The 13,497-nt window shown below is 29.0% G+C and overlaps 2 protein-coding genes across 2 annotated transcripts in view; one reads left to right on the forward strand and one right to left on the reverse strand.

The window, feature by feature from the left end:
- Positions 1-13,497, forward strand: part of LOC119600383 (protein rogdi) — a 24,144-nt gene continuing 10,647 nt past the window's right edge. Inside the window, exons 1-6 of the mRNA XM_037950568.1 lie at positions 1-227; positions 4,807-4,893; positions 8,836-8,986; positions 9,059-9,130; positions 9,266-9,400; positions 9,529-9,686. Coding sequence (XP_037806496.1) covers positions 214-227; positions 4,807-4,893; positions 8,836-8,986; positions 9,059-9,130; positions 9,266-9,400; positions 9,529-9,686 — 617 coding nt within the window. The 5' untranslated portion in view covers positions 1-213. The remainder of the gene's footprint in view (positions 228-4,806; positions 4,894-8,835; positions 8,987-9,058; positions 9,131-9,265; positions 9,401-9,528; positions 9,687-13,497) is intronic.
- LOC119600381 (crossover junction endonuclease MUS81) lies at positions 3,273-4,887 on the reverse strand. The gene has a single exon (XM_037950565.1). It carries the CDS (start codon positions 4,594-4,596, stop codon positions 3,337-3,339), a length of 1,260 nt encoding a protein of 419 aa, XP_037806493.1. The 5' UTR covers positions 4,597-4,887; the 3' UTR covers positions 3,273-3,336.

The raw sequence follows: 13,497 nt of genomic DNA on the forward strand, positions 1-13,497 counted from the left end.
CATTTAGTTGCTTTTATAACCAATTTGTGTGCGGAGAGTGTGTTTATTATTGTTTTTTCGCTTTCTATTTGTTATTTTGTATTATTAAGATTCGACCAACGAACTGGTATTGAGTGCGGGTGTATTTTGAAGGGGTCTTGTGATTTTTCTATAAATGAATAGATAAAACTGAAATTCATTTTTAAAGAATTTTAATTTAACACGTTATAAAAAATGCCTCAAAGAAGGTATGAGTGTGAATATTCGAGTGTAAAATATAATTTAAATTGTCATTTCTACTTTAAATCATGTCTGTTCAGATAAACAAAAGTTGATTCATTAAATTATTTTCTCTTCATAATTGTTTTAAACCGAATGTAAAATGACTTGTTAAGCTGTGTGTGGCTTTCTTTATGAGTATTTTATTTCCGCTTAAAATATTTTATTTAAAAAAATCTTATCATATCAAAACAAAACGTAAAGAAGATAATTGCTATTGTTTCTGACTGAAAAATGTATGACTTTGTTTGTGTAAATAAAATAATTGGAATATTTTGACAGAAGTTTGTATGTAAATATTATTCGTTGGTTTTAACAAAAAATGTGTTTCATCATGGACATGCATATATATTTTAGAGCGGGTTTTTAAGTTGGCAATTAAATGCCATTTAATAATCAGATAAGTTAATCTGAGAATACATTTTATCTAATTTTAATCTCCTTCCCTGTCTTTGAGTACAAATTTAAACTTCTCAGTGTTGCCACAAAAAAAGAGAAACGTCACAGTTTGCAATCAACACAATGCCAATATTTATCTTAGGGCCAATCTTTAGGTGAGCGATTAAATTAAAATGAATCCTCGAAAGTTGTTTTTGAGTACTCAGTTAGTTCTTGTTGTAGCAGCGATACCTGAAATTACGTATGTATATATAGTTAAAAATTATTCCCTACTCTTCTTCTTCGCTCTGGTTATCCAAATCAGTTAGATCTAAACCCAGTAGACGTGCTGGGTCCCAAGGGATTCAGGTTCCAACTGAGTTGGATTTGCCCTGCAGTTGAAAAAGTGTTGAACATTGTGTGGACCTGTGCCACACGCAGGGCAGAGATCTTGAATGGTGTCGTTTATTCTCGACCAGTATGAGTTTAAACGGGTACACCATCCCGATCTAGGGGATTAACATTAGATCAAATTTTTTTTAGATTAATTAATCTGATTAATAATTGGCAATTAATTGCCAACTTAAAAACTCGCTCTTAATGTACCGAGAAAACCATGGGCTGGTGTTAAGATTCTAAAAAAGGACTGGACATACTTTTGATAAAATGTATTTCAACAAAATTCGCGTAATTGACTCTTATCTTTGTGATGTTTGCAATGTGAATAAAACTTTACATTATTTTCTAATGTACTTAATGTGACAACTTGAGTTGTAAATATGACTTTTGTCTGTTCCCTCCTGAAATTGGGTAACTTTATTTTTAAGTCACTTTTTGATTTTCTGGGAGATGCCAACCAAAATAGATATGTAGTCTTATTATGATGATTCGACTCTCTATTTTTGTAGGATAACCCAGCAATTTGTGAGTTTAATACTCAATTGAATGTTAAAAAAAAGTCTCCTTAATTTATACTAATCAAGAAATAAAACCCAAAGAAAAAGATACGAACATATTATTTAGATGGCCCTATTTTTAATGCAGGAGTAACAAAATATATAACCCCAGGGGCAAATATTATAAGTAAAGTTCTTCTAAAAATAACATCAAAGGGGATTAACATTCATCTTCTTTCCTATATATTTGTTTTTTACCATCAATCTTAATTGAAACAACAAAACCTTCGATTTAATACCAAAGGATGCATTTGACTTTTTTCGATCAACATCTATATATCAATCCATTTGAAAATGTGCTTGTAGTGGGGAAAATACTCGATAAGGTATACAGTGCCGACAAAAAAATAGATTTTTCAGATTTGATAATAAATCTCAAATCAATGCTATTTTTGTATATTTTCTTATGTAATTCAGGTATTATAGTTTTTTGGACATGGAACATTTTTATTAGGATTTAACTGAAATAGGCATTGGAAAAAAATAATAGTAACAAGTTATTATAATTCCTTGGGGACATTTATTTAAAAATATTTTTTCCAATGACAAACTAATATTCATTGTTTTTTTTTCACTAAAATTGGAAGTACTTATTTGTGGTGAAAGTTAGACTTCTTTTTCCTTACTTTTTTTGTTGGAAATTTATACAAAACGAAAAGGTATCGACAAAAAAACAAATATTTGTTCTAAGTTAGCATGTTTTGTTTAAAGAATTGAATAAAAGTTTCTTGTATATAAATTATCATATCTTGAAAACTATACATGCAATTTATTAATCTTTACCAGTTTCGTGTTCAGCATGTTCATCTTGTTAATATACAAAATAAATTTGAAGTTTTAAAAAATGTTGTAAAATTTGTATGGAATTAGCACTTATTTTCTTCAATAAAAATTTAACTTTGACGTGGATCATGCATTGAGGAATCCATTGGCATCAAAAACTCACTCTACTTAAAATTGAGTTCGCACTTTTTGAATATAGGGTGACGATTTAAAAACTACAAATAATTATAAAAAACTTTAATAAAGTTTTTGTTTGATTACATTTTTTAGAAGTCTAATGAATATATTTTATAAAAAAGATAATAAAAAAAATTTTGTTTGTAGGATTTCATACCATATAATATATGGTTCATATATTGAATTAATTAAGTCCCCTACGACTTTTTGATTCGTCAAGAACTTTTATATAAAAGATAATTTTAAGACTTTTACCAACTTATTTTATTATAAGCCCTGTGATTTAGCTTCAAATCTCCAAATAAATTGCTAATAAACCAAACATAAAAGATCGAAGCAAAAAGCCTATTTATGAAATTTACTTTTTATTTCCAATTCAATTGAAATGAATTGGAAAGGAATTGCAATTTATTTTGGCAAATTCATTTGAATTTCGGGCATTATATTATATTTGATATGACATTGAAAGCCTTTTTCGAAGATCTTTCAAAGGATGCCAAAATGGCGTATATTAACCATTTCATCATATGTATATCACGCTCACCAAATAAGATGCCAGGACAAAACATTTTAGAAATGGTACCTAAGAATGAACTAAATATTAATATTTTTCTATTACATATCACCATTTATTATGAATATCCATTGTTTTTTTATAAAAAATCTTTAAGACCACTGCGAGATTGATAAATTTAAGAAACATTAAATTGAACCAAAAAATTCCACTGTATGTAGTTAAGTATATTTTATAAATTTATTAGTAATAAAACCTACCATGTTTAAGCTAAAAATCATTATGATAAAAGTCATATATTGCATGACTTAGTTTATCACCTAATGGTCTTTCCAATTGCCCACAACATATATTGGTCAATAGATTGCGAGCATCAGTAACAGATTCACAACTATCGTAAGCATCCATTAAACACCGAGGTGTAGGATAGACCGACACAATAGCCAAAGCCTTTTCTAGAGACAAGGAATGTAATTGCAATAGCTGCTGAACAAATACCTCTCGAATTGTCAGGTGGGCATTACGAGCAGAATCATCATAGAGCGCCTTAAATTTCAACAGACCCACCATACGTTGGCTAGGTTCACTGATTTGAATATCTTCTTTTTCACAACTTAGAAGAACTTTATTTTTATAAAGACTTATGAACAAATTTGTTAAGCCTTGCAAATACATCATAGACCGGCGATGGTTTTCGGTGTGTTCTATAGCAAAATTGTTCTGAATTAAAGTATTACTAAGAGCTTGTTTAAGATTATCTAAGGGAAGACCCAAATGCTCATTATCCCCATAATCTTCTATTAGATAAATAATATGTTGTATCCCGCTTTGACGGAGACGATGTTTTTGCTCATGAAATCGCCCATCTCTAATACTAGATGCTAAGTCATCCATTCGTTTGCGTTCGACTATATATGGGAGAACCAACTCATTACCTTCTTTGTCGCGTGCAATCCAAAGAAAATCTCCAACAGTTAAACGCCTCACTTCAAATGCAACACTTAAAGATTCTAAATAACCCCGTGTTTGATCCAAGGTTTTTTTATTTTTTCCACTTGTCTCCTGTGTGTCTAACAGAAGTAGGATTCTGAATGTTCCGGGACTCATCGAAACTTGTTTATTACGTTCCTCTTCCTCGGCAATAGCTTTTTGTTGTTTTTTTGTTAATTTTATTGTCTTTTCTTTAGACGATAGAACTTTTTTCCTAGTTTTCTTTACAGATTCCACTACCATTTTTAGGTCTTCCTCATACAAACTGCTATTTAAACCAATAGCTTCGGCTTTTGTCATCTGCTTTTGCATTTCTTGATCTATTAGATTACAAAGTGTTGAACCAAAACCTCTAAGTATGGCGCATTCCCTGCCAGAAGACAACGGAAGGGGATACATTTTCAGTGCATCCAATGCTTCGCGCAATTTGTACTGTGATTTACTTCCTTTGGTTTCGGCTTCTTGTATCCAACGCTCTAACCAACTCTCAAAAATTGCGTTGGGATTTTGTAGTCTTAGTTCCAAACGTTGTACGGACATGGATTTTCTTTTATTAACAAAATAATATAAGAAATTTATTAATATAAAATGTAGTCACAATTAAACAGAGCCTTGTTTTTTATGCTTTTAAGTTCATTTCATCTAATATATGTATGTACATAGATATGTATGGATGTATGTACGTCTACAAACTTTCGTTTTATTTATGTTCTCAATTTTTATTGCTTTTTGTTTTGTTTATTTTAATAGTACTGGAAATTGGTCGTTTAGTCCATATACAAACCGAAAACTAATGCGCCATCTAGCGCCTGTGCCCGAAATTGAAATAACAGAAAGGTATGTATTACTCAATTCTCTTTCGTTCACTCTTTCTATACAAAACCCAAAAACATCTGTACCAGTGTTTACTGAATACAAGGTGACATCATTACCCAGCTGATCATTGTTTACAAGTTTTTATATACTCAGTAGGGTTTTACAGTTGAAACGAAAAGTCGACTTTTCGACTTTTTTCATTTAGTTAAAAGTCGACTTTTCGACTTTTGCATTTTATAAAAAGTCTATTTTTCGACTTTTTTCATTTAATTAAAAGTGGACTTTTAGACTTTTCGACTATAAGTATTTTATAAATAGTCGACTTTTTTTCGACTATTTTTTGACTTTTTTCGAGTTTTTCCGACTATTTTAGAGTTTTTGACTTTTTTTCCACTATTTTAAAATTTTCGACTATTTTTGACTTGTTTCTACAATTTTCGAGTTTTCGACTTTTCGACAAGTGCTGATCAGCAACTGATTTGATTTTGTTTTTGAAGTTGAAAGCAAACCAACTGATATTGCTCATTATAAAAAGAAGAAGAATTAAACCTATAGTGTATGTGTATCAACTTAGCGTCACGCGTGCTATGTAATGGCAATCTTGAGCTCCTCTGATCTATATGTGTATATAAAATGAATGTGTGTATGTATGTATGTATGTATGTATGTATGTATGTATGTATGTATGTATGTATGTATGTATGTATGTATGTATGTATGTATGTATGTATGTATGTATGTATGTATGTATGTATGTATGTATGTATGTATGTATGTAGTATGTATGTATGTATGTATGTATGTATGTATGTATGTATGTATGTATGTATGTATGTATGTATGTATGTATGTATGTATGTATGTATGTATGTATGTATGTATGTATGTATGTATGTATGTATGTATGTATGTATGTATGTATGTATGTATGTATGTATGTATGTATGTATGTATGTATGTATGTATGTATGTATGTATGTATGTATGTATGTATGTATGTATGTATGTATGTATGTATGTATGTATGTATGTATGTATGTATGTATGTATGTATGTATGTATGTATGTATGTATGTATGTATGTATGTATGTATGTATGTATGTATGTATGTATGTATGTATGTATGTATGTATGTATGTATGTATGTATGTATGTATGTATGTAAAATGTGCGGACATTCATTTAGGGTTCTTGGAACCTCTCATATGAATTAAATACTGAGAAACTATTAGAGCTAAAATCCTTAAATTTTTCGATAACAACTCTGACATGTGAATATTTGAATCAAGAATCCTCAAATTTTGAACGAAGAATTTTCACATTCATGTGAACATGGGAGGTACCATACCCCTATTGTGGACTATTAAATTTTTTGACAGATCTACTTTTGTAGTTTTTGTAGAATTGACTTCACCTTATGAGTGCACCCTGATATAGACTTGTATACACCCACTAAACAATTTTTGCCGAATTCGTACCGACAGTCTGCACAAGTTGCCGATTTCGTATTCGAATTCCGTCAGAATTCGTTACGAAAATCATATGAAAGGTTGCTCGGAATTCGGAACTCTTTGTCTGAGGAAATTCGGAAAAATGTGCAGAATTCGATACGAAATCTGATTTAAATTCCTGGGGAAATTCTGAAGGAATTTTCGACAAATCTGATTAAAGTCGGACAAATGTCTGATACCACATCTGACATTCTTTCGACAATTTGTACAAAGTCTGATCAAGTATAAGAAAGTCTGATAGATGTCGGATAAATGTCTGATAAAAATCTGATCAAGTATAAGAAAATGGCCTGACTATTCTGATCAACGTTTGTTGATCTATTTTCATATATAAAATTTATTATGGTTTAATTTTGTTAATTTTAATAATAATTTATAAGCTTCCATTATTCATGACTTCTTAAGAATGCATAAATAAATAATATAAACTTATAGATTATTTTTAAAATTAATAAAATTAAACCATAGTACTTACATATTATATACGAAAATAGAGTTCATTATATAGATACATCTATTTAAAATTATAAAATTAAACCATAAAAAAATTATGTAATTTTTTTGCTAATTTTTGTGTATTAACAAAGTTTAAAGAAATTTAAACAATAATCATCACATATGTATGCAGATGTTGTTTACTTGATTTCCAAAGACCAACTGAGAAAATAAAAGAAAATAAAATGACCGAGCAAAAAATATCAGAAAATGTGCTGACTATTATTCTGTAAAACATCTAAAGGAAATTTATATTATTCGCTTAATTGTCTAAGTTACAAAAACAATTTTCTTCAGATTATGTGCAGATTTATCGGATATAATTCTTAAGCCATTTTATATTTTACTTCAGAAAATGTACAGACTATTCTCCTTTATGTCTAAAAAATAATATAGGAATAAAAAACAAATTGTCCTCCACCAATGCGGAGATTAGTCTCATAATTGTCTGAAATTCCCTTTCGACAATGTGCAGACAAGTCTGATGTCAATCGTTTAATACTTCAGATGAAAAAATTGTTTACTGGGCAGTCTTGAAACGTACGTCAAGGCGAATTCAGATAAGGTGGTGGCAGTTCTGCAACAACAACATTTTACATGTATTTTGTTTTTGCATTTGGTTTACGTAGATGTCAAAAACCATAAGTACGGCGAATTCATTTGATTAAAAATTTTTGTAAAAAGTTTATATTTTATTAAAAAATAAAGATATTAAAATTTGTGAGGAAAATATATTCTGAATTGAATAATGTTTGTTTCAAACGAAAAATTCTATTCCGGCAGATTAATTTGCAAAATTTAAGTGGGTGAAAAATAAACATAAAAAAGTACATATTCATGAAAATATTATATTACGAATGAATGAATATTTGTTGCGAATGGATAATTCTACTCCGGCGGAGTAATTTTCAATATTTGGCCATAATGTAGCAGCCGCCGGACGGGTAAATACTTTATATGGGTTTTTTTTGGAACAGAATTTTTTTAGTTAATCTCTTTATCTACATAGTGTATATATAAAACAATATTGTTTAATTTGTTAACATTTAATAGATTTCAAAATTAAGCCATAACATAGAAGTCAGCTGCTGCCAGCCGGGTAAATACTTCATATGCGTTTCTTAATATTAAGTGTTCCGGAAGAATAAAATATAAAACAAATTTGTGTAATATGTTAACATTTAATAGAAAAAAATATATTTCTTAAATGACATATTTGTATACATACCAATTACGCCATTATTTAAATAAAATGATAATTGTTTACAAGATGCTTGGTATTTTCAGATTTTTTACATAAATAATTCAAAATATTATAAATATAAAAATGTAAACAATAACAAACTTTGACAGCTACGTAAACCAGGCGAATTAAGAAAAAATTATCAGCTGATTGAATAACACCACCAAGGTATATTAATTTTATAAGGTAGTGTCATCGGCGAATTCAGAATACCAAGCGAATTGGTTATTTTTTTTATATGTAGTTTGACATTGTGCCTGCACTTGAAGGCGAATTGGCTGTAAGAGAAAATTTTCAAAAACAGCTGACAAATAAATCAAAGCGAATTTATATTAATGTTTATAAATTTGAATCTATTTATAATTTATTTTGATGTTTAAAATTCGCCTTGGCGTCGGGTTTGAGGGAGAATTTTTTTATATAGAGTATAGTGATGCAGCTACCTTTCTAACTATGCCATGATCTCTACGTTAAAATGTTGTTTATTTCTGAGATACAATGAGCTGTCTAGAGCACAATCAGCCCATAAACAAATACACAAGCATTTTGCTCCGTTTGCTTAACAAGCAATTGTATTTCAATGCGAAGTGTGCCCTGGAAAATTATTAAGAAGACATCAGTGTCGAATTTTTGTACGAAGTTTGACAAAATGTCACATTTATTCATGTGTAATTTGACACATTGATAACTAACAACATGTATTTTTTCCATAGTAAGTGCCCAGACAATTCTTCTATTTTGCAAATGAAAACACAGAAATGGTGTGAATTGCCAGCATCTGGTAACCCTGATGAAGACTATGATTACAACCACAACAGTAGTTTAAGAAAAATGGAAGCAGAAAAACAAGAGGCCAAAAATTTGGTAATTTTTTTTATTAATTTATTGGAACCATCTGCAAATTACATGTATTGTATTTTTTACGTTTTCTTCCAGCAAATGGAGTTTGAGTGGGTGCTAAAAGAGGAGGTTCATCATTTATTAAAAAAATTAAAGTTGATACTCATTGTAAGTTGAAATAAATGTTATCACTTCTTTTGTTTCTCCATCAACGTTCGCCCCTCTTTTTGTATGTTAACACCCATAATTACATTCTTTTATTTTCGTTCGAATTTGCCGGTTTAATGTTGCTTCCTATTATAGGAATGCGCCCATCGATTTCCTGTTCCTTTATACGAAAACGAAGGTAAAAAGACTGAAAAATTTATACTCTCTGTACAACCGCCAGATCAGCTGAAGGCCATTTTAACTTTAACTGGCGATACAATAACAAAGGCGGTAAGTGAATAGATATGTAAAAATTAATGTTTTTATTTGTTTATATGAACATTGTACATACATATATACTTAATATAATAATACATATGTACTTAATTTAGTTTGCTAATATTGTTCAACATTTATAGGATATTAGCTTTAAGTTGTCCAAACCACCTCACCAAATACAACGGACCTCTATTACTCAAGATTCCCCATGGAAGTTGCAGCAAGTACAAGATGCTGCTAATCATTTGCAACAGGCCATAAATCACATTGATGACGTCGATGATTCGTATCACTTTAAGTGAGTATTTTACTATGTACATTAGAGTGTCCCAAGGAACAGCTTTTTGGGAATTTGGTGTAGGCACAAATCTTAAAAATTTTTTACAACATATTTCTTAAAGTCTTTTTGCTGACCAAAAATACTCTAAAATATTTTTTTTTTAACTTTTTCACATACAGTGAATCAATTAAGCAATTTGCCTATGTAAAATTTTATAAATTTTAAGAAAAAACTTTATTTGAACAATTATTTTTAGCAAAATAAAGCAATTTGTTTTAATTTTCTACCATAAAAAGTAAAATCGTAATATTAATTATCGAGATTTTTGATAAAATGCTGCATTATTTTATAAAATTTAATATTTTTATTACTCCTATATATTAGAATAACATTTTTTAGATATTTTAGTAGTGGAACGACTAAGTTTGGACATTTCTTAACCGATTTATTATCCTATATACCATTATTTGACTTAACATGAAATCTATCGTTTCTTTGATTTAATTTCGAAAATAATAAGTAATTTTGAATTGGATACATGATATATTAGGAAATCAATGGATATGGACCTAGAAAAAAATTTTAGTGGGGTATAAATCTATAGATTATAACAAAAATAATCTGGGATTTTGGTCATTTTGTATTGATTAACAAAAACTACATTACGGAAACCCCATCTATTTGGGAAGTACTGTGTGAATTTTATTTAGAATTGTATAATAATGATTCTTATTCAATAAAGCCAACACTAAGTACCATCCTAGCCACTCTAAGTATGGGGATATCACCGTATACCACTATAGAACTATTACATGATAGAATCTTGATTTTCTACCTCATATTTGGAATGCTTTATTTTATGAAGAAAATACAGTATGCGTAGTTGGTTTTTAATAGTTATTCTTGATTTGGGTTCTAACTATATATGTATAAGTGTATGTATTAGCTGAAAAATATTGCTTTTGTTGATCTTAGGTGATGATAACCGCCTCTATTTGTAAATATCTAAATTAAGTATTTTTCCCGTACCACACTATAGTTCACTTTATATTGTTTCCCAGCAACCTAAGGTCTGTTTAGAGGTCTAAATTTAACATAGTATTCTTTTAAGTTCGTATATGAACTTTGGAGAAGATAAATGAGGACTTCAATGGTTTTTGCTTGGATACAAGTCGCTTTCCTTTGGCAGTTAAAGATTTTGAAAGACAACTCAGTGCGTTTTTTTAAATAATTCTTTGTGTTATTTCATCAATTTCTATATTTTATATTTCTTAATGATTGATTAAACATCTCATAATTGAATTTCATTGATTTATACTTGTTTTAAAAATTTAAACTAATTTTTTATATTGGAATTGCCTCATTATTTCCCTTTAAACATTTTAAACCTAAATAACTACACAGTTTCACACAATGAGGATATGATTTTTGAAAATTACAATTGAAAAAACAATTGGAAAACATAAATTTACTTTTTAACTGTTTTTTTTTTAGATTTTTATTTATTAACAAAACACAAAATTCTCTTAAAAAAAGGTAGGCAAAAAACTTAGTTGATTCACTGTATGTAAATTTTGATAAAATTGAAGATACTTTTTTGGACAATTGTACTGAAATCGGCATTTTCAATCGCTGGTAGGGAACTGAGAAAGTTTTCAAAAATTTTATTTTTTATTCTTCCCATATTCGTAACAGTAACACGAATCATTGGAGAGCAGTGCCTACAGAACAATTATCTACGGCACATTTATGTATACATGTTTACACCAATAATGTGGATTTATTTAAAATTTTGCACTCGCTAGTAGCTGCAATCTTTATGTCAGATGTAGCCATTTATTTATTTTTTTAATAACACAGACCGACGAAAAAACTTTTTAAATCATTTTTACTAATCCTAGTATTATTTGGTGTGCTGATACCGAATATGGAAATAAAAAATCGTATCACCCACCTATTTTCCACATTTTCATCTTTTAGTCCTTTTGACTGTATATTTGACTCCCAAATATAAAATTCTGTAATTTTTCAGATGTTGCGAACAGTGGCTGTCTCTGCCTTTAGACTTATACTTTAATTTATAAAACTGCATTTTGGAAATATTTCCGACGACAGGACTAAGTTAACTAGTGGCGCCACGGCTCTGAAGTGGAAAATGGTTTTTGCAAAAATTTTACCACTTAATTTATATTTTTGGATTTTAACAGCAAATTATTGAAAAATACAGTGCCGGAAAAAAAAAAAAGAAACAAGAAAATTTTTCAGTGGAAAATCTATTTTCTGCCAAACTATATGGTAGAATTTGATGATCAATATCTCAAATGAAAGCTATTTATATGTACGTTCTTCCGTTACTCAGGTATTATAGTTTTTTGGACTCGGGAAATGTTAATTTAAATTTAAAACAAGTTATTATAAAGCATTGGGTATGTAACAAAATATTTAAAAAATATTGTTTTTCATTCCTTCTGAAAAATTTTCAATAGTAATGTATTTCTGAAAATTAAATAGACTTTTTGTTTAGATTTTTTTGGTGTTCGTCTTAAACTTTTCACAAATTACTTTAATATTCATCTGAACATTTTGGAGGAAAAAGTGCGGACTTTCATCTGGCGAGCTTGAAGCCCCCACATGAATCAAATAGAAAAATTCTTATATCGTATATCTTCAAATTTTACATGAAGACCTTTGACATTCATGTGAACATGACTTTCAATGGGAGGCTTGGCACAACATATGTATATGAATTAAATACAAAAGTTCGTTTATCTTGGAAACTCTTATATTATTAAAATTTTTCATAGATAGATAGAAACTGGTGAACTTGCAATAATTTGCTTACATATTGCTTTTAGGGTAGCAAAGCACACTGGGTATAGCTAGTAAGATATAAAACACAAAAATCCGTCAAGAATTGGTAGAGTTATTACAAATTCCTGCGATCATTTAGTATCACAGAACACTTAAATGAGAAATATTAAAAAAATAACAAATTTTGGAAAATATTCGAATAAAACCATGTCATTACCTTAAATATATTTGTATTAACTTTAATGTGAGTTTTTTTATCCTGATTAGATAGCGTAAACCGTATTTGGGGTATAGTCATAAATGGGAACCCCTTCAAACGGCTGTTTCAAAAATACAATTTCAAACTTTTTGCAATTTTGTTAAGCAAATTTTAAAATTTCAACAAAATCTCCTTGCGACTTATGGACAATAAAGAAGCGAATAAAATAGTAAAAAAAATTGGTCAATATCTCACATATATTAGCGATTTCAATTTTGAGGATTTCTGAGAAAACAATTTTTTGTTACATTTTTTAAAAACAAGCTTTATTGTTTTCTGTTATACATTTTATATAAAACTTTTAAAGAATATAAAATATAAGATAATAGGAAATATACATCTGAAGTTTTCGTATTCATAAACTTTGAAAGTTAAACTCAAGATATGCAATATTGGAAAATGGTGGATGATAGAAAAAAAAAACAGATATCAGATTCGGTTTCAGCAGCTAAAAATATATTAAAAGCAGTCGACTTGGTTTTAAAAGTTTTCAAAAACCTTCACTTCGTTGGCCTGTGTAATTAAACAAGATTATTTAAAAAGAGGCTTTTATTTAAAAATCGTTGGACACGAACCAGATGATATACGTCTGAAACTATAAATTTAATGGTGAAATACTGCGTTGTTGGTTTTTCATTACTTCAAAGTTTTTAAAGTACAATTTTCAAAAAAATATTTTAAAATACTTCTATTGATCTAATATTGCCAAATTTCATGTCAAGCGAACAAGAAGATTTGGGAAATATTTTGTATTATTTT

This window comes from Lucilia sericata, unplaced genomic scaffold, assembly GCF_015586225.1.
Source record: "Lucilia sericata isolate MDLA Ls3-8-SP2 unplaced genomic scaffold, ASM1558622v1 Contig000112F_arrow, whole genome shotgun sequence".
NCBI classification, from domain to species: domain Eukaryota; kingdom Metazoa; phylum Arthropoda; class Insecta; order Diptera; family Calliphoridae; genus Lucilia; species Lucilia sericata.

Coding starts and splice junctions, on each gene's coding strand:
- LOC119600381 (XM_037950565.1), bottom strand. CDS start 4,596: ATGTCCGTACAACGTTTGGAACTAAGACTACAAAATCCCAACGCAATT.